Source organism: Lepisosteus oculatus, chromosome 23 (assembly GCF_040954835.1).
Source record: "Lepisosteus oculatus isolate fLepOcu1 chromosome 23, fLepOcu1.hap2, whole genome shotgun sequence".
NCBI lineage: Eukaryota > Metazoa > Chordata > Actinopteri > Semionotiformes > Lepisosteidae > Lepisosteus > Lepisosteus oculatus.
The window spans coordinates 10,054,278-10,073,679 of record NC_090718.1 but is presented as its reverse complement, the minus strand read 5'-3'; the positions used below and the strand labels follow the sequence as shown (position 1 = coordinate 10,073,679).

General features: G+C 39.3%; 1 protein-coding gene across 4 annotated transcripts in view; it reads right to left on the bottom strand.

Moving 5' to 3' along the window:
• Nucleotides 1-3,001: 3,001 nt before the first annotated feature.
• zbtb16a (zinc finger and BTB domain containing 16a) overlaps nucleotides 3,002-19,402 on the bottom strand; it is a 127,866-nt gene continuing 111,465 nt past the window's right edge. For all 4 annotated transcript variants that reach the window (XM_015337781.2, XM_006642264.3, XM_015337778.2 and 1 more), the window contains 3 exons: nucleotides 17,000-17,170; nucleotides 11,883-12,050; nucleotides 3,002-8,215 (listed from right to left, as the gene is read on the bottom strand). In XM_015337781.2, coding sequence (XP_015193267.2) covers nucleotides 7,986-8,215; nucleotides 11,883-12,050; nucleotides 17,000-17,170 — 569 coding nt within the window. In that variant the 3' untranslated portion in view covers nucleotides 3,002-7,985. The remainder of the gene's footprint in view (nucleotides 8,216-11,882; nucleotides 12,051-16,999; nucleotides 17,171-19,402) is intronic.

Below are 19,402 nucleotides of genomic sequence, written 5' to 3'. Positions count from 1 at the left end.
AGTACATTTTAGGGTCACCTACTGTATAAAATGTGGAACTGTTTTTTTTTTCCAGAGTCTTGATTTGATGTTATATGTAAGGCAGATGATCAATTCTTGCCCCCGAAAGCTGACACTGTTCATCTTTCATCTTGTGGTGCAGAAATGTAAAGTAAAGGCAACCTAACTGCTGAGTGAAATGTCCCCATAGACCCATGTTCCTAAACTGAACAAGTTCTGGTCTTGCCTTTTTCTAGAGGCATGTGTTACCTGGAAATAAAATTTCTTGCAAAAGAGCACTTCTCAGTCTTCAGTAATGACAATGCAGACATACTGTACAGTGCATGTTATAAAAAAGATTTATTTAAGTGCTGTGCCAGACAGTGCCCTATTCAAGAACAGAACACAGAACACAGGAATGGAAGATTATTTGCAAGAATTGTGCTTCTTGTGTCTCTGATGGCGCATGGGGGAACGCTGAGCTCAGTTAGCTATTTGTTATGTACTGCTGTATATGTGCTCATGTGTGTGTCTTTATACAGTATATATTATTACTATTAATATTTGAAAGCTTAACCATTAATTCTAAGGATTTTTTTCACTGTCCTAACAGCCTTTCACTTCTTAGGAAGCTATTTTTGAGGATTTTTGTAGCCAAACCACATATTTGTGTTTAAATTGCAATTGTACTGAACTTGGAAAACCAAAGAATATTAAGGTCAGTCATACAAGAGAGCTGAACTGGAAGGCTTTTTGTTTGCGGAAAGCAGACAGGTATATTTTAAAATTTACTTTAAACTAACAATAGACAGGATTAATTTCAATGAATAAATCTGCTTAGGCTTATTTAAAAAGGCTTAGATGAAAAAGCTTACCTGTCTGATTTAGAAATGCAACTGGCTCTTGTTGTGAATGTGCTACACCTTTTTATTCTTATTTTCTCTAAAGAAAAAGAGCTCCTTAAATTGTTTTGACAGATTCAGTGAAGTTGCCTTGAGATTAAACAACAATTTACTTGGCTGGCGAACAGAATGAAAGAATTCAGATGAGGGTCAAAGGTTAAGCCCCAGAGTAGGATACAGCTGTAGTTTGACACTGGAGTTTGCAAACTTACTTATCTCTGAGCTGTGCAGCACAATGGGCCTCAAAGCATAACCTGCCTTTCAGCGTATTCTTCTCAGGACAGTAATTTTACTTTACATACGCATGCCAGAATGTCATACAAGGTTTGTCTGGCAAAATTATATTTTTATTGCCTCAGCATTTTGAATGTAAGATATTACTCAATACTGAATTGACAAAATCCATATTCAACTCCCTGTGTCCACACTGATTTCCACTGCAAAAAAAAATAAGAACCTGCATTCAAACCTTTTTCCCTTTAATTTCCTTTAAAAAAATATTTTTTCTTTTAATTTGACAGTTAAAACCAGTCTAAACCAGTGTTCCACTGAAAGCCATCATATTCAATGGTGTCTCCAAAGATGTGAAACTCCTATGTGATTTCAACTCAGTTCTGAAGAATACTGATAACATGGTGTAATATTTCAGTCATCTTTACTTGTCTTGCAATCTAAACAGTACATTTAAATAACCATTGAGCCCTCACAGAATCTGTCAAACGTCCTACAGGAGAAGGCACACTTGTATTTACTTACCTTTTTCAACTATTGCTTTACAGACTACACAAAAAACATAAATATTTTTCTTCTTCCGGATATAGATGCCTCATGCAGTCCACACCTCTGAATTTGCACATAAGAGAACTCATCTCCAAACAGCAGGTGGTGCTAAGTGTCAACACACTGTGTTCACAGGACAGTGCTGTGCTCTTATCTGTGATGGCTTTTTAAAAAATATGCACAAGCTGTGTGATTCATAGACATTGTTTTGCAACATTGCACCACACACAGATGAATTTCTCTATTTTTTTAGCATGATTGGCAATCTGTGCTGTTTAAGTCAATAATTCATGTCTTTTCGTTCCTTCCGATAGCTGTTTCAAAATTTATGAATGTCACACTGCTGCAAAGCTACCTTGCAACATTTTATCTTTCCTAACCCTCAGAAAAGGAATGGGATTTTATGCACATTCTAGAAATTACTTTTTTTTTTAGTTTTTGAGGACTCAGCCTTGAAAAATGAGGAAATTCAGAAACCGACCGTACTTGAAAAAGACAAAAGAACATATCCAAGGAGTTCAGTATTCGATTGACCAGTGTTAAAAGGAGTAGAAGATAATGGACTTGCAGAGCTATTGCAACTCGTAAAATAACTGGGGCCATAAAAATTCAATTATTAAAACACGGAACACTGAGTAGACACGATTTGGACAATAAACTCTTATAGCTCTAGATTTATTCATAAAACCCTGTTTCATGTTTTACAGAAAATCATCCACAATGGGCAGAAACTGGGAGAAGTCCTAAATGTATGTCAGTGTCTTTGATGATTTTTTTTTTCAGATGAAAGGAGGAGAGGAGGCACATTTGATTAAGAAAATGGTGAGCGCTCGATTACTGTGACGTTGAAAAGGAATTTAGGTCCGAGTGTAGAACAGTGCAAAGAACTAAACTTGGGGCAGGCCAGGTTCAGTTGAGGCAAGAAACTTGCAAGCTGTGAGGGATTTGATATCGTGAAGGATGCACTCTATGTATCTTCATTTACCAGCCTGAAGACCTATCCTTAGAGCAACTTCATGGTTGTTACCTTTAGTTACAGACTTGGTTTTTGAAGATGACACCCCAGGTACTCACTGCAGTTCAAAAGGAAAAAAAACCCACAATTCTTTCACTGCAGGACAATTTAACCACTTTAAAAAATAAGGGGAGCTGACACTCTTGGCTGGGATTGGTATTTAAGAGAATTAAGTGACTAAGCTGTAGAACAGACGTGTGCACGTATTTTATATAGAAACCTGAAAACATTTACAGATAACAAGCCCCTGTTTGTCAAGCCTGAATCCTTAAACCTTATAAATATTAAAGAAACAGGAAAAAGAAATAGAAAAAGTCAGACAAACTTCAGTCCATTTTGTTTATTTTTTTTCTAACTGCAGATTTAAGGTATACAACTGAACATTGTTATTTCTTTATGAGACTTATAAATAAAAATACAAAAAATGTCCACTACAAAACAATCTACTGTTAGTAGGATGTAAAAAATATTCTCTTTCGCTATTGAAGGCACAAACTTCACTTAGTGACAACATGGAGAAGAAAACCTGCAGCATTAAATCTCTTTTATTTATTTATTTTCCACACTCCATCAGAGAACACTGAAAAGTTACAAAGAGATGTGTCTGAACCTACACTGAAAGAAAAAAAAAATTAAAGAAACCAATGCTGGTATCTGCAGCCACTATGTAAAACAGCGCCTCAAAAACAGCATGTCTTTTATTTTTTCTTTACTGGAAAAGACAAAGGACCTTGCAAAGCACTAATGCAAATAAAGTTTATACAAATGACAAAAAGAAGAAAAAAAAATAATAATCGGGCACCTTCTAAGATTAGGCTAAGAAGAGGTGCTGAGGTAGACGTAACTATAACATCAATTCAAAATAATAATAAAAAAAACACTATTGTTTTTAATACAGAGCAAATTGACTGGCACTTGTGCTGTCACAAAAAAAGAGAAAAAAAAATCACAGACAAGCCCAAAAAAGAAAGGAAAAAAAAAAGCTTTGTTACACTTGGTCCGACAGGGCAATTGGTCCTCAGTGCTTTTATATAAAAAAGACAATGTCTTGGTGCTTCATTACTTGAGCAGTTAGGTAAATGGCACGTGCAATGACATCACTGTGTGAAATGGCTACTCATTCTAGAACACCACACTGGAACACAGTGATTGAAGAGTTGGGATGGCATGATATTCTGAGCAGAATTTTTTCCCCAAAATAATCTTGATATAGTATAAAGTATATTTCCTGTGGACGTCTGAACCACAAAACTGAAAGTATCCCATTATCATAAACCTGGAAGTTCAGTTTATGAGCAAAGAGTGCTTTCCATATTCACCGGTCACTCTGAAACTTAAGGCTGGATAAAAATCCATATAGTATATTTGACAACGTTGCCACAGTGCTTAAAATGACTGAAATATAGCATACTCCATCAATCATTCTCACCCCACCCTCCTCCCATTTTGGGCTGAGTTTAATTTGAATAAACTGTAGCATTTCCTTCCTTTTAGATCCTGTACCAGTGAATGCATGTCTTCATTTTGACTGTTTCTACAAGGTATGGCACAATTTCGTTCCGTTGTAGTCATTTAGTAAGTAAGGTAACAACTTCCTCTCAAAGAGTCATACCATGACATTCATGTCATTTTAACTGACGTTCATGATATGGCAGTTGGAAGATGTGTTTTTGAACAGCTGTCGGATTTGAAACAGAAGACACACAAAATCTAACACGGCCTTCTCCCAGAACTGCGTAACAAATTTCGTTCCCTCAATAGTAACAAAAAACAAAATACCTCAAAAAAATCCTGTCATCCTATCATGACATCCCCAGTAGGTTAAACACTTTTTTTTTTGAAAGTACAAAAACTAAGCAGATATAAACGGACATTTCGTTGAACATTTTCATTTTAGGCACAAAGATTACAGAAACAGCTAAAGCCAATTCCAGAGTTACATTTGTGGGAAGAACTAAATCAATGCCAAATCCTTTTGAAAAATGCATTTTGATAAAAGGGGCTTAGAATGGAGCTTGTGTTTGTGTCCATTTAGTGCACTTATAATTGACACGGACATTCTCTCTCACACACACAACCACACACACATAAATGTCCGTAACCTTTCAGAAATGTGTTGCCAGGATCTTGATCTTGTCTTGGTTTTTAGTGTGACTCTCCTAATGTACAGATCTGTAGCAGGTATGCAAACCAGAGGAATACTTTTGCCAGGTTCTCTTAGAAATCACCTTTCAACTTATTTACCAATTATCAAGATTTTAGGAATAAACCCCTTAGTTCACAGTGTTTGGAAGAATTTGAAAACCTAAAAGGTAAAGTACTGCACTTTTTACTGCTATAGAAATGCTTCGTAACGAAACTCATTCTCTCCCTTTCGGTCATTTCAAGTAATAATAAAAATACAAGCGAATAAAGCATAAAAATTCCTAAGAATCGGCAGCGCTCGACTCCAATTTGTTAGGTCTGTTATAATGAGTGGCTTTGTGGCAGTTAGATTTAGTACTTCTCCAACAATTCAGTGACATCCAGAAAGCAACACTTAATACTACATTGTCACACACATTTATGTTCAACATTACAGAAGAGGCGTAGGGCAAGGAAAAAAAAATTAACCCAAGAAAAGTTGAAACCCAAGTTGAAAAAATAAAAACATTTGCCCTACTGAAAGCCTGACAAATGGAAAGGGACTTAACACTTAATACAAAAATATCACAATTTTATATATCAAACCAGCTCTGTTGGTTCTTATTCAGGAACATACTCGCCTCAGTTCTTTAAAGGTCTGTCGACCAACAGTATTTCTTTTTTTCTTTCTTTTTTTCTGTTCTTTGATTACCACTTGCAGTCCCAATTGTCCAACGCACACTGCATCAATGCATATTTGACCTGCTCTTAGTGGTTCAGGATCAATGAACCCCTCTTTTTTCACATTATTACAAAACTACAATTCTATTCACATATTTCAAGTTTAACACTTTTTTTAACTCACTTTAAAGTACTATGCTTTTACTAATCCAGAAATGCTTCCCACTTCAAACTCTTACCCATTCTTAAGGCTTCAAAAATCTTTTTTTCCACCAAGAAATTGAAGGAGTGGAGGGGACAAATGGGGGGGAGGGAAGCCTTTTCCCTTTATCCCTATCCACAACTATCTTTCTAACCCTTTATGTAATGTTGCTAAGGTACACATATTGACACAAAAAAAACACTTGAAGATAAAGCATGAGATGAAGTATCAACGATGTCACAATGCAAAACACAAGTACTACAAAATGTGCTGTTTGCAACTGAATAAACAACAACAAAACAACAACTTAAGAGGTAGCTTTTATGACCAAAAAAAGAAACCCTCAAACCCAGCTCTCTTAATAAGATGGGCTAATAAAAAATACCAATTTTGGTAACAATAATACACAAAATACAATAAAAAGTAAAATAATTGCTATTTTCACTGCGGCACTTAAGTACTCCTTAATTCCCAAGTATACACCTCTTTTCCACGTCACTTTACTGTGACACAGCTTTCAAACACACAAAAAAAGAAGAGTAATTAAAAAAATAATAAAATAAAAATACAAGCTTATGAGGTCACAAAAACGAGGTAATTCAAGTACAATGTGCTGAAATACACCATGGTAAAAAAAAGAAGACAAAGCAAAACAAAATATATATATAGTTTCCTTTTTTTTTTCCTTCTTAAATGACAAGCCACCAGGGCTGGGCAATTATACTATTCAGGCTGATGCCTTACATCACAGCTGTGAGACTTTTACTAACAGTGTTTATTTAGATATGCTCTCAAACATACTGCATTTTTAAGGACCAAAATGTTACTTGGCAAATGTGATACAACCACATTTGTCCTTTTGGTCTCTACTGTATTGGCATAAGGATAATAGTAGTGTGCAGCACTGTTCAGGTACTGTATATGTAATTGTGTGTGCCAAGGAATAACCAAATGCATATACTGATGATCGTTTTCTGGAAATACTATTCAATGGGTAATTGAGCAGGGCTCCTGCCTGAAAGAATCCAAGGCTATTTCAGAAATCAGGGTTTCAGAAGCTGAAACACACTGTCAATGCGATATGGCTGAGCTGTGCATCTGACCAAAGCTTGCAAAGATATGATTTTGACATGGCAGTTGCAGATTCAGTACAGATTTTGTCACGACACGCAGAACTGCACCAGCCCCTGGTTAAATTGCTTTCTTGATAAGCCCTTAAGAAGGTAGGTTTAGGTGCGGAAATCAACTGATAATGTCAGCCTAGGAGGGCTACTCTTTGAATTCCCATGTGAGCACATCCCTTAAACATCACATCTTACTCACAAAAGGCCAGGACATCTGAGTAAATGAACGGATAATGACAGAATAACATGAAAACCACATTCATTTTACTCTATGCTGCAATACTGGACCTGCCACTAATGTCTTGGGCCACACTTGCTACAAATCAGATTCATAGCTGAAGGAACACCAGCATTGAAAATTTAAGTGCTCTATGTATTTATCTACATCAGGTACAGTATGGCGAGCCTCATTCAAGGCGACACCACAGTGCATTGACCAGAGCCTGGGCAGACAGAGAAGAAATCAAATTCTGCCAAAAGGCGAAGAAAGATGATTCAGTTATCAGAGGGAGCAGTCAAAAAGAAACTGCCCTTCAAATCTGAGCTTTGCTCTGTCAGTCATGGAAGAGTGGAAGGCACACTGCTTTTCCTTTGCCAAAAAAGTAAGAAAGTAAAGTAAATCAAAATTTCTTAAAAATTCTTACTGTCACAGCCAATAATAAGGCATAAAAAGGTCTTCCTCTCTTAGCAGCAAGTGGAACTTTGCAAACTAGAGCTAAGCTTCTGCTAAGGGTGTCGGTTTGCAAGTTCGACAGACAGGAGGATCAGAGGGCTGATGGATTGGGACCCAGGCTCTGGGAAAAAGGAGAAAAGCAACGGAACCCGGTAGAACATAGAGATGGATCTGTCTGAGCTTCTTGTGGCCTCTAAGGATGTGACAAGAGATGTGACAGAGCAGCTGTCTCAAGAGTGTGGGAAAGCATTTGCTTTTTATTTTTTACATTTTATATATGGTGATCTGCCCGGAGACAAAAAGCTACACGTGCTTCAGAGCAGGCAGCCCTAACCTTTTTCTCTGAAAACCTCGCTCCCCTCCTTCCTCCTTTCTCTCGCCATGCCCAGCCCTTTCACTTGTACTGTATAATTCTGTTCCCCATCTTCTTTAGTTTCTTTCATTCTGACTGTGTGTAATTGTGTTCCTTTTTAAACGGCTTAACTATTTTTTTTGTTTTCCACGCTCAGACATAGCACAGATACAAATAGGTCTTCTCTATCCTCCAGTCTGGTGGAATGTCCTCTGGCTTGTGGCCCTTCATGTGTTTCTGCATGGCGGACAGGCTTGGGCAGTACTCCAGGCAGATGGTACATTGGTAGGGAGAAGCCCCATTATGGGTCCGCAGGTGCTTGATCATCGCTGAATAATCCCTAGACCGCTGGTGGCACAGCTTGCATTCGAAGGGCTTCTCACCTGTGAAAAGAAAAAAAAGAAGCACAATGCACACAATGCAGATGAGAAGGATTTTTTATTTCAAAAAGGGTCCTTCAGCATCTGACCACTCTGTTCCATTTTTTGTAACGTATAACTTCTAACCTCTAACAGCTTTTACACCATGTTAAACTGTACTAAGAACCTAAGAAATACACCAGCAAGTAAGGACAGGTATGGAAGTATTCTTTATCTATTTGTCAGCATATTTTTATTCCGGAATTTTGTTCATTAGCCTTATGGATTGGTGGTTGGAAATAACGTTAGTGTGTTTTTACACAATGCAACAGACGGACTATAAAACTGTGAATTAGTCACCTACTCTTCTAGCGTCCAACTATTATGATCCACACCTTGAGTACATTCAAGCTGGTTCTTCATGGCCAAGCAAAATTTTCGCTTTAAAAATAAATCAAATAATTTACGGGGGCACAGATTACAAAATTTAATTTAAGATGCTGGATTTGAAGCTTAAAAGAATGGATTTGAAACAAAGTCAAACTAATTCTGCCTCCCATTGTCGTTTCACAAAAATGAAGCTAGTCATTGTAAAGCTCCTTTTCAGACAGGCACAAACTAATACACTAAGGGGGAAAGACATTTCTGTTTTCCTGAGCAGATGATCCCCTCTGTATCTTGCTGTGAGGATCTGATCAGACAAGGAAGAACATCCTGGATGTGTTGCATCTCCTAGTTCCCTGGCATTAGACAGGAAACACTACAAGGTGCAAACCAGGTGCTACATTAATACTCCATCTGTTTTGAGTCATGTTTAAGCTGCAAATTCCCTCATTAGTTTGCAGACAGATACAAATATATTGGTTGGCTTGCTTATGATAAACCTCCTGGCAGACACCATTATTATTGGTCCAGTATGTGTCAGCAGTCTTAAGTTTTTTTTAATTTCAGAGACCTCCACCTCTAGAAATGAATATGACTGTGTGAATGCTTCTCTTTTACTGTATGCTAAGTATTTACAGCTATTAAGAGAAAGAGGGAGGATGTTCCTAAGAGAAACAGGGTTAAGTGAAGAGAAATATGGAGTTTATTGCACCCTTCAGTCCAGATATTGCCTGTTTGAACTTGGCTCTGTCATAAGCCATATGTCACTAGGAGTCCTCATGCAGTAATATGGGCAAATAGCACTGAATCTGGGTGCCCATAAATTTGTGCAGGGCACCTTCACTTGCAAAGCAGCAGCAGATCCTGGGACTTGCTGGATATCTCTGAATCTGCAGTAATGTCAGTAAGATGATCCTCCAGTGAGAGATAGCTCTGCTGTACGGCACTGTCAAGCTTACATTGACGGTATTCAATTTGAGCAAGGTATAAAATAAATGCTTAATAATTTGAAATAAACAAAATGATATACATGTATCTGGTGCAATAGTGATCATAGGCTATATAGGCAAAATGTAAAATTCAAGAGAATTAAAAAAAAATCAAATTTAAAAGGGCTTCATGCTGTTTCTTCTCCCCCCCAAAAAACAGAGAAAAAATACTGTAAAAAATTCCTATGTACTTCCCCTGCCTGCCTTGTAAAGCTGGGGCTGCCTCCGTTTCCAATCAGCTCTGCCTTCTAGGTCCATGCTGTGTGAACATCGTGTTTACCCTTGCATGCAAATCCTGGCTATACTCACAATGGCTCCCCTCCGCCTACTATCCATCATTCTAGCAGCACTGCCCAAGCAGCACAGACAATAAACACACAATAACTTCACTGTAAACAGGAGGTGCAGATAACGAAGCAATAATGAATTGCAAATGCAACCCAAATATTGATCCAGCATTGACAGTGGGCTGCTGATGTCAATGATTCATCAGCTTGCTCCTTTACTCTGAGGTGGCCTTTGACTGCAACCTTGTCACTGTACTTGTTATCTACATGCAGTCAGCTCACCACAGAGGCCCGTGCAACAAAAAGGAGCCAATTATTTGACAGACTTCCTTGACAGCATGGCTTAACAGCTGCTTTATGGAATTGACAGGTGTGCAACATCCACCACAGGTGATTTTTATACACAGCATTCATCAACTGGCACTTACAACCTTATTTATAAAATACAGTACATTTATGGATGTACTTATACTTACTTTTGAACATACATATACTTAGTACTGTACATGTAGACTAAGAGAGTAAATTTGGAAAACACCTCTCCACACATAACCACAGAAAGATAAGACTCTATTAAACAAAACGAGCAATTCTTCACCCAGAGGAGCTCGAGCGGAGTCCATTTTAGATTCAGGCATGGGTTCTGACCATTAACCCTCGAAAACAAAATTGAAAGATCCCAGAGCTCAGAGCTTTTACACAGTTTTTATTCAGAGCCTCCCGAAAGACTTTTCTGGCGGGACAAATTAGGCAGATGAAATCACACTTATAAAGAAATAAGAAACCTGGAACTTTACGTGCATGTGATTCACGGCCACCCTAAAGATTTGGAAATCAGAATCACAAAAAAAAACAACATTGTGGATCTATGGAGGAACCGGTTTCTACTCCATCACTCATTGCCTTCTCTTGCATCCTCAGATTTCACCTGCTCCAAATGCACTTTGCACAGACTAATCTGCTCCTCACACACTTGCCATTTGGCTGCTATGTTGCTCTACCATACTGCTGTCCCATTTTGCAGTACCCTGATTATATGTTTCACTTGTTGAGAGGGTCTCTGTGAACTTTGTACACACCTTTCCTGCAGAAGATGCAATATTTTATAAGGTGGACATTCAGAACTGGTTTAAACTGAATGGGAAGAATGCTGGACACAAGGGGTACTGTGTAATTCTATACTGTGCTATATAGGAATGAGTGCAATGAATGTAGGTAACCAACTGTATTAAAAGAAGTTATCTTTAGCAAAAAGGGAGATAGGAAGATATGCATGATTTTGGAACACTTGTAAGCACAGGGGAGTGAGATGGATAACAGAAAAATATTTAAGGACTGTTCTTGTTAAAGTTACTGGAGAAAAACACACCGAACATTTCTGTGTGTTTCACTCCCATGCACATGAAATAAAAACGTCTTTTAACTACTGAGATGGACTGCTGACTGTCTTTTAAGGGGAAGAGGGGAAAAATGTCTCCAACGCACTTCATTTGGTTTCTCCTACACTGCATCAACTGCATTGTGTGAACTGCTGAAACGTTGTTACTCATTACACTTGTGGGACTTGAAAGTGCATTGGCAATGCGCTTACAGGCTGAGGGGACTGAACCTTTTTATTCTGGAACAGAAAAGACAACTGGCCAGACAGACACAATCAAAATCCTCAAAGGCACTAATAAAGTCAACCTAGGCGATTTCTTCCCAGCTGAACAGTGAAACGCGAAGATGGGCACAGGTGGTGCTTCTTTAGCCAAAGGGTGGTGGGAGGAAAAAATAAACTGCCGAGCCATGTTCTTAAAGCCGATACCCTGGTTCCTTTCAGGAAATGGCTGGAACAGATCCTTGACAACAAGCTACTAAATATCAATTGGCCTAGATGGGCTGAATAACCTCCTCTTGTTTACAGCTGCTCTTATGTTCTTTCTGGATTCCTTCCTACTGTCGCATCGGAATGTAGGAAGGGTTCCCGAAAACAAGTCACTTGGCTCATTTTGTTCAACTGCCAGGCAGGGCTGCATGTCTGGCTCTCACCTGTGTGTACGCGGTAGTGAGTCTCCAGCTGGTGCTTGAGGCTGAACTTCTTCCCACAACCGTTGCACTCGTACGGCTTCTCGCCTGTGTGGATCCGCTTGTGGCCCTTCAGCGTGCTCTCATCCCGGAAGCAGCTCCCGCAGAACTCGCATTCAAAGGGGTGATCACCTGCAGGGATGGGGGGCACACACATCAGTATCAGGACATGGCTAAGAAACATCTCCACGAACGAATACAAGATTCTGTGTTTCCGCCTCACCAGCAACTGTTTTAAGTCAACAGCGATAAGTGGCAGTGGTCTGTACTGTTTTTGAAATGAGTAGTGTGAAACACAAAATGAGTAGTGTGTCCCAGTGTTTAAGGGCAACATTATGTGTGATGCACAGAAAAAGACGTTCTTTTCTGTTGTGAAAAGTGAAAAAGACCTTGATTAAAAGAGATAGAAGGTGTGTCCCTGGAACCGTATGCGATAGGTGTAACACAAATTTGCTAAAATCAGCATTTGGATTTGTAAATCTGATGCTTGAAATATAATGCTTAGATGACAACCCCCTCTCCCTCCTGCTCTCAGCAACTTGCATTTCTTTATTGCTCTGCTGTCACATAATGGGTACTTTTGCAGTGCTTTTTGTCATAAGTGAAATTTATTCTAACCCCTGGTGGGAAAAGTAGATGGAGACTGTGTATATCAATGTTTTGCCTCTGCCGGGTTGAACTATTCAATCTCCAATGACAGAACCAAGGTTAATTTCTGTCGTAAACCAACGTATTCACTCACCATGGTAGTTAAGCCCACTGACCTCAGAATCAACCTTTTTATTCCTCACCGACGCAGTGAAGTAACACAGCAAAAACAGAAAATGAACTGAACAAATCATGCTTTTTTCTGTCTTTTTTATGACAGAAGAGCAGACAGTCAGAGTCACAGTCCCACAACTGTCTGACATCCAATTAACAGCCCTGCACTCTCGGTACAAATTACTCAGGAAGGCATCAATACTAGTCTTTTCTATCAGAAAATCAGTACATTTAATCATTCAAAAACCCAAATGTACACAGACAAATGAGTACTACGGGGTCAGTCAATTTTAAGAATAGGAGCAAAAACTGAGATCAAAGAATCTTTTGAAAGAATATGAACCCAGGTTTCATTTTCACAGCTGTAATATGAATTGCAGGCAACTGTTGCACTGCAGAACAGCTCCTCTGGCCTTTGGAAGTGGCAAGGTTACCTATCACTGCTAAAGGTAATAGATCATTGTGAAGCTCCTTTTTTGAGGTTTTGTATGAACAACATCCACTGCTATGCAGGTCAAGTAGGAATACTGCACTCTTACAGACCTGGAAGGCAAGTAATGGATATTCAAATGTCAATAATCTGTGATATTATGATATGTGGATCTTCTCTCTTGTGCCTGCTCCTAATTGCTTTCCTGTGTCTGACTGAAGCTGCCCATATATCATTTTCTCCCTGTACAGATGTGAGACGCTGCCAGGCGTGTAATGTTCTCGATATTTAATGCATTTTACTCCGGTGCTGAAGGTTTAAGTCATCAGCAATGACCTACGCGTTTCATTATCCCGCTGTCCAAACTGCATTCGTGCTTGGGAATAAATTGCATTTCTCGTTATGTACTGTCATGCTCAGACTCCCACTTTCCCTGTAAAGAGACAGTGTCAATTTCCTTGGGCACATTTATAGATGCACCTAAATGTTGTTCACATTTAAATGTACAGCTGGCTTGCGACAACAGTGATTTGGCTTCTTCGGGTGGAAGTGAGTCGGAGAAAAAAAAATAAGAAAGAAAAAGCAGGGAAAAATCAATAAAACTGACAGTCTTTATTTGTCAGCATGAAGTTATCAGCAGCTCCTCCTGTAAGAGATCCTACACTTTCTACATCTTCCCCAACTGCCCAGATCACAATCCATCACGAACTGCGCCGTGCCACTGTACACCAGGGGAATAATAATCTTACAAACTTCACCTGCCTAAAATTAGGAAAAGGCAATTAAAATACCTTTAGAAGACAGAGAAGATAAATACTGCAAACATGTCAAGCTATGTAACAAAGACTGCCTTATTGTTAAGGCCAGAAATATGCAAGGTATTAGTATCATTTAGGTTATTTGTCATAGTATTTTGCAGTGATAGCAAAATTATTCTTTGTATATATAGTCTAAAGGTTTCCTGTCAGTGTTTTACTGTCATACGTAAATCAATTTTGGATATAAAGTCATATACTTAATGGCACAGTCACACTTCACTTTTATTAACTGAACCCAAGATTTTTGATACTGTGCAAGCCTCCTTTGCAGTTTCAATGTGGTGTCTGACATTTATGAAGGGAAGAGTGTTTTGACATGAAAGGGATCCCCATATTCAAATGACATTTTGAATGAGCTCTTTTTGTAAAAAAAAGAAAAGATTTACACTTTAAAGTCAGAAGATGCGTTTCATTAAATAAGATACAATTCTAGAAACACAAGGACTGTCAGCAAATCTGCCCGCCACCCCAACAGAACGCTTCTTATCTGCATGAATAGATAAACAGCCTCCCTAGAGCATGTTAATTGTCGCACTGAACAGATAAAGAACCCCGACACAAAATAAAAGATTTCAATGAGACGGTCCAACTGGATGTCTCCCCCTTCTCCTCACGGGCTGGGCACTCCCACCTGTGCTTTCCTCCCTCCCTGCCTGGCGGGTTTTTTTTACCTGTCGTGGCGTCTGTAAAACCATGGGCAGCTGACACAGGGTGGGCTTTAAAAAAAAAAAAGCCCTTTTGCGCACAGTGGAGGGGTTCATTATGCGATAAGCAGTGTAAATCAGGGATCCATCACTGCCAAAGCCTCGGCTGGCCTGTGCTATCAAACACAGCTGCGAACACAAAACACCCGCCACAGACGGCAAATAGGCTCCGAATAAAACACAAGGAGGGAACAACAACGGAATATTAACGAGGCGACGCTCCGTCTGTAGAATGGAGAATGGGGAAACTGACGGGCATCAACGATTATGAGAACCTAATGTATGCCTGTGTTTGTGCTGATGCGCGGCCGTCTTGGTTTTGCGTGCCCCTGTGTCTGTGTGTGGATGTGTCAGTCCTCCCTTTCGAAAATGTTTAAAACAAAAGACTTTAAGGGGGGGGGATAGGGTGAAAAATGGAAAAGCCTACAAAATGTAAGGGTGAGTAAAGCACGCCCTATCCTCTTGAAAATAACATCACGAACTGCTGTGTGAACATTGGCAGAATAGAAGGATGGCGCTGGAGGGGGAAATTTGTTCCATATTAATGGTGTGGGTGCTAACATGGGGTGTTGGGGTGAGAGAGACAAAAAAATACAAGTGGTGCCTCTCAAAAAATATTAAAGCTTAGATCTGAAAACTGGACGTACAGTATAATGTAATTTGGTTAAGTACTCACATAGAGGAGAAGAGAGTTAAGCAGTACGGACAGAATGTGGCTGTACTACATGGGCTGGGAGAAATCTCAGTTGCTGTTCAATAAACCTACCTGGTGACAGCTTTGTATTCTTTCAGTGGAGCATCTCGTACTCCTTTAAGATATTTAGGCATGCAGCTAAGAACAGTGGACTATTCTCATGCTCTGACTGCTGTGTACAGTATGGTTTCTTTCCTCAACAGACGCACAACAATATCCTGTCTCTCTCTGTAACTGGGGACCCACGGTTCATGCAAATCAGCGCTTCAAATATTTATGTTCTGAGCTGGGATCGAAACCGGCTTTGACTAACTACGTGTTATTTAAGGTCACAGACAGGAAAAGTAGTATCCCTAAATATGAGGGTGATTCTTTCAGAAGTATTCTAGTTTTACTTCACTGTGAAAAAACAGTTTTCTTTTTTGCCTTTATTACTGTTTTTAATAATTACCCTCTATACGCCAACATGACGTCTCAGAAAACGCAGAAAACGCAGACTACTACTACAGAAGGTATTGACAGAAGTAGATATGCAACTTTTCTACTGTTTTTAATATTTAATAAATCTATCCCACAGTTCAAATGATGGGATGAGGTGGTTAAGCACGTCTTTGAAGAAATAACACATTTTTAAAACTTATTTGAATTCACTTTTTGCAAAGATTTTTTGCTATTATCTTCTCTCATGCTTTCTTCTTTTAGTGCAGTGTTTTAGAACACATAACACCTGTATGGATTTATATAATTAAAAAAGTATGATATGGAGACATTTAGTTATAAACCTGAGCCTTGTTCAGTCTTTTTAAAAGTATTTCTCTCCCATCATTTGTGGGAGGTCATACTGAAGTTTTCTAAAGCTGAAATTTGCAGCTTATGAGACACACATAGTCGGGTAGCAACAGCTCTAGTCACAAGTGTCACAGGACTCCTGCAATTGTTTCCTCTCTTAGCTCTGTAAGCAAAACTTGGTCCTGACCTGAATACCTTCTGCCATTTAGCCCTGGGTCTCTGCCAAAGTTAGAAAGCTGAATTGTGTCAAACTGAACAGAAAGGCATAGTGTTTTTGTGATGCAGACCAGCACCCAGTAGGGGATAACCTCAGCTCATTTCAGCTGTGACCTGATTTGGGTTTAAACTTTACCAGTAAAGGTGAAAAGCCAGATTACTGGCCAAGTTCCGGGCTATTATAATGCTTCATTATAATATGGTTATTTCAGGGTGCTAAGAGACATGTACATACTGTTTCGATTCCACATGGTTCACATGATAAAAAGCAAAAGATAAAATCCAAAGACACTTTTGAGAACATTTGGGGTTCAGTTTTGGTCTGGGGCACTTTCTCTGTGAAGTTCAGATGATTCCCCACATCTGTGGAGATATACTCTAATGTGTTCGCCACCTTGTCATTTCCCAAAGACATGGTGAGGAGTCGGGTGGCTCTCTTACACTTTTCTTTCACCTGAGGAGGAGTACTTTTCTACTGTGTTCCTTAACTGGACGGTGTCTACCTTGTCTTTAATCCCATTTTAGCAGGGATAAGGCACAAGTGAAGATATGGTACAAAGGGTTTTAGAGAAACAGAAGGCTCAGGAAATGGCCACTTACAGTAGCTCTCTGAAGCCACTGTTTAGAAAAAGGCGAGGCCATTTGTGTGAAGAGCACCTGGGCCCTACCTGTATGTGAACGCAGGTGGCGCTTGAGTGCAGTGTGGCTCGGGAAGGTGCGATTGCATTCGCTGCAGATGTAGCTCCGAACCCCAGCGTGGACTTCCATGTGCTGCTGCAGAGCTGTCTGGGTCTGGAATCGCTTGCCACACAGCAGGCAGAAGATGGCCATGTCTGCACCTGAGGAAGGAACACAGAGAGGGAGGTCAGAAAGCTGCCTGGGAAGATGGGACCTGACCAACCCCATGTTCATGTCACTGCTGTTGAGCAGTTTCTGCTACTAACTTGAGATGATCAGATTCCACGGGAATAAATGCTGCTAAAACATCCTAATAATAATACTTCTGTTTTCGTACCACCACCTCAACATTCAGAGTTGAATGCAGTAAAAAAGTTCTAAAAGTCCGTTCCTCTACGATTTCCACATAACATCTATGAAATGGAAACATGCAACCCCCATTATTTTGCGAACAAGCAAGTGTTACTAATGCGCACACCGTATTTGAAGACCCATAAGTAGAGTTTAAGACAAGCATTTTTTAACCTCATGGCTCTCACAGTCCTCATACATAACTGAGATAGGTGCGGCATAATTAAAAATGCTTTCAGATTTTCAACAATTTCTGCAGCATTTGCAGGGCTCTGGAAGAGTCCAACTTCACTTAAAACGTAAAAAAAAACAATAAGACATTCTCAAAAACACAAAATATTCTGACACTGACTACACAGCGCTGTGTAGTAGGCTTTTGTTCCTACATTTGCATAGTGCTCTAAAATTGTACATTATCAAGATACAATGATTAGCAAAGCGTATGATAGAGTGGCATTAGGTTATGTATGAGAAGTGTTCATTAAAGGCACAAAAAGCATATTCCACTTATTTTACGTCATGCCTTTTGTGAGCCTGTTCAGGTAACCACAGCAATATATGTCGATAGTAATAAAACAGAACAATGTGGAAATTAAATGTCTCAGCACAATCAACTGCGAGAAATGACTGCAAATACAGTGGAGCCTGGAATGAAAACAACATTGTTTTAATAAGTCTCCAAATTATTGGCCCTGTTTCAGAGCTGAAAATGTACACACCGACACCATATTTGTAAACTGCACAGTTTATCAGATTACATTGTTTGAAGCCCATGCTGTATACATGCAAAAAGGATTACGTTTATGGGCTGTAGTTGCTAATTCATTCCACAGGGCGACAGCAACCAGATCAAATCCATCACAAAGGACAAATTAAGAAATCAAATTTTCAATTATCAAAGCGAAACTTATAATTTTATGAAAAACAGCAAAAAGACCTTGAGAAACCTTGAGAGACCTTGTAATTATTTCCTGCGGAAAGCTCTTGTCGTTTTCCTTCCAATAAATGCCCTGAAAGCATAGGACATCATAGGACCTTTTCCTACACTCACAGAGAGACAAACACACATGGATTCACACTTTTTCAATTACATCTCTGTGGAAAACTCAGGGGAAACCTGAGTGTTTAGAATCCAGCTTCTATTTCACTAGTCAATAACGCATCTTTCTAGCAAAGCTGCCACTAATTTAAAAATCTATGAAGAGCCCTGGCTGCATGTTCATAAACCGGCTTCCCTCCAAATCAATCAGCATCTGACTAAAGTGCAGAAAAGGGGGAAAAACATGCAAAAACAAACAAACAAACAAACAACAACAAACAACCAAACAGACCTGGCTTGAAATCACAGACTGTGAGTCAGTAATGTGCAAATACATATTGACAACACTCTCTTTTGATTTCTCATCGCAGGTCTTTTTTTCCCTGCTTCTTTTATATCAATGAAAAGGGGGCATTGATTCAACCAATTGTTCCAGGATTCCCCCAAGGAACTGAGGTATTTAACTGGTTTTGAGTGACAGGCCCATGGTGTTTTGATGTAATACTGGATAGTGCGGCGCTTAAGGTTTTAAACTGATGATCGCTCATCCTCTTCAAAGCTGTCCACCACAGTAAAAAAAAAATAGAATGAGGGGAGAAACAAGGCAAACAAAAAACAAAACCAGCCATCAGCCTGCTTCAGGGTTGAAAATTCTTGGGGGATCCAGGCTTACGGGGGTCCCCAGAGTAGGACACCTCCAATCGAGGATAAACTTTCATCTTCTGGCAAACTTGTGTCACATGTGGTAACTTACATTTGATCTTTTCCCATTTTCATGAAAACAGCTGTCCTTTCATGACGTCCTAACACATATCTGCGGTGGTTTTCCTTTGTAGTTTTGGTTTATTTCAACATACCAGTAAAGTTGCTTTTTCAAGAGTGTAACTTGGCGGCTCTTAACTCTTTGAGAAGTGCAAACAATAAGTCTTAAACTTGGGGCTTAGAGAGCACTGTTAAAGGCTTTTATCCCCCTTTTAACTCATGGATTTGTGCTGTTTTTTTT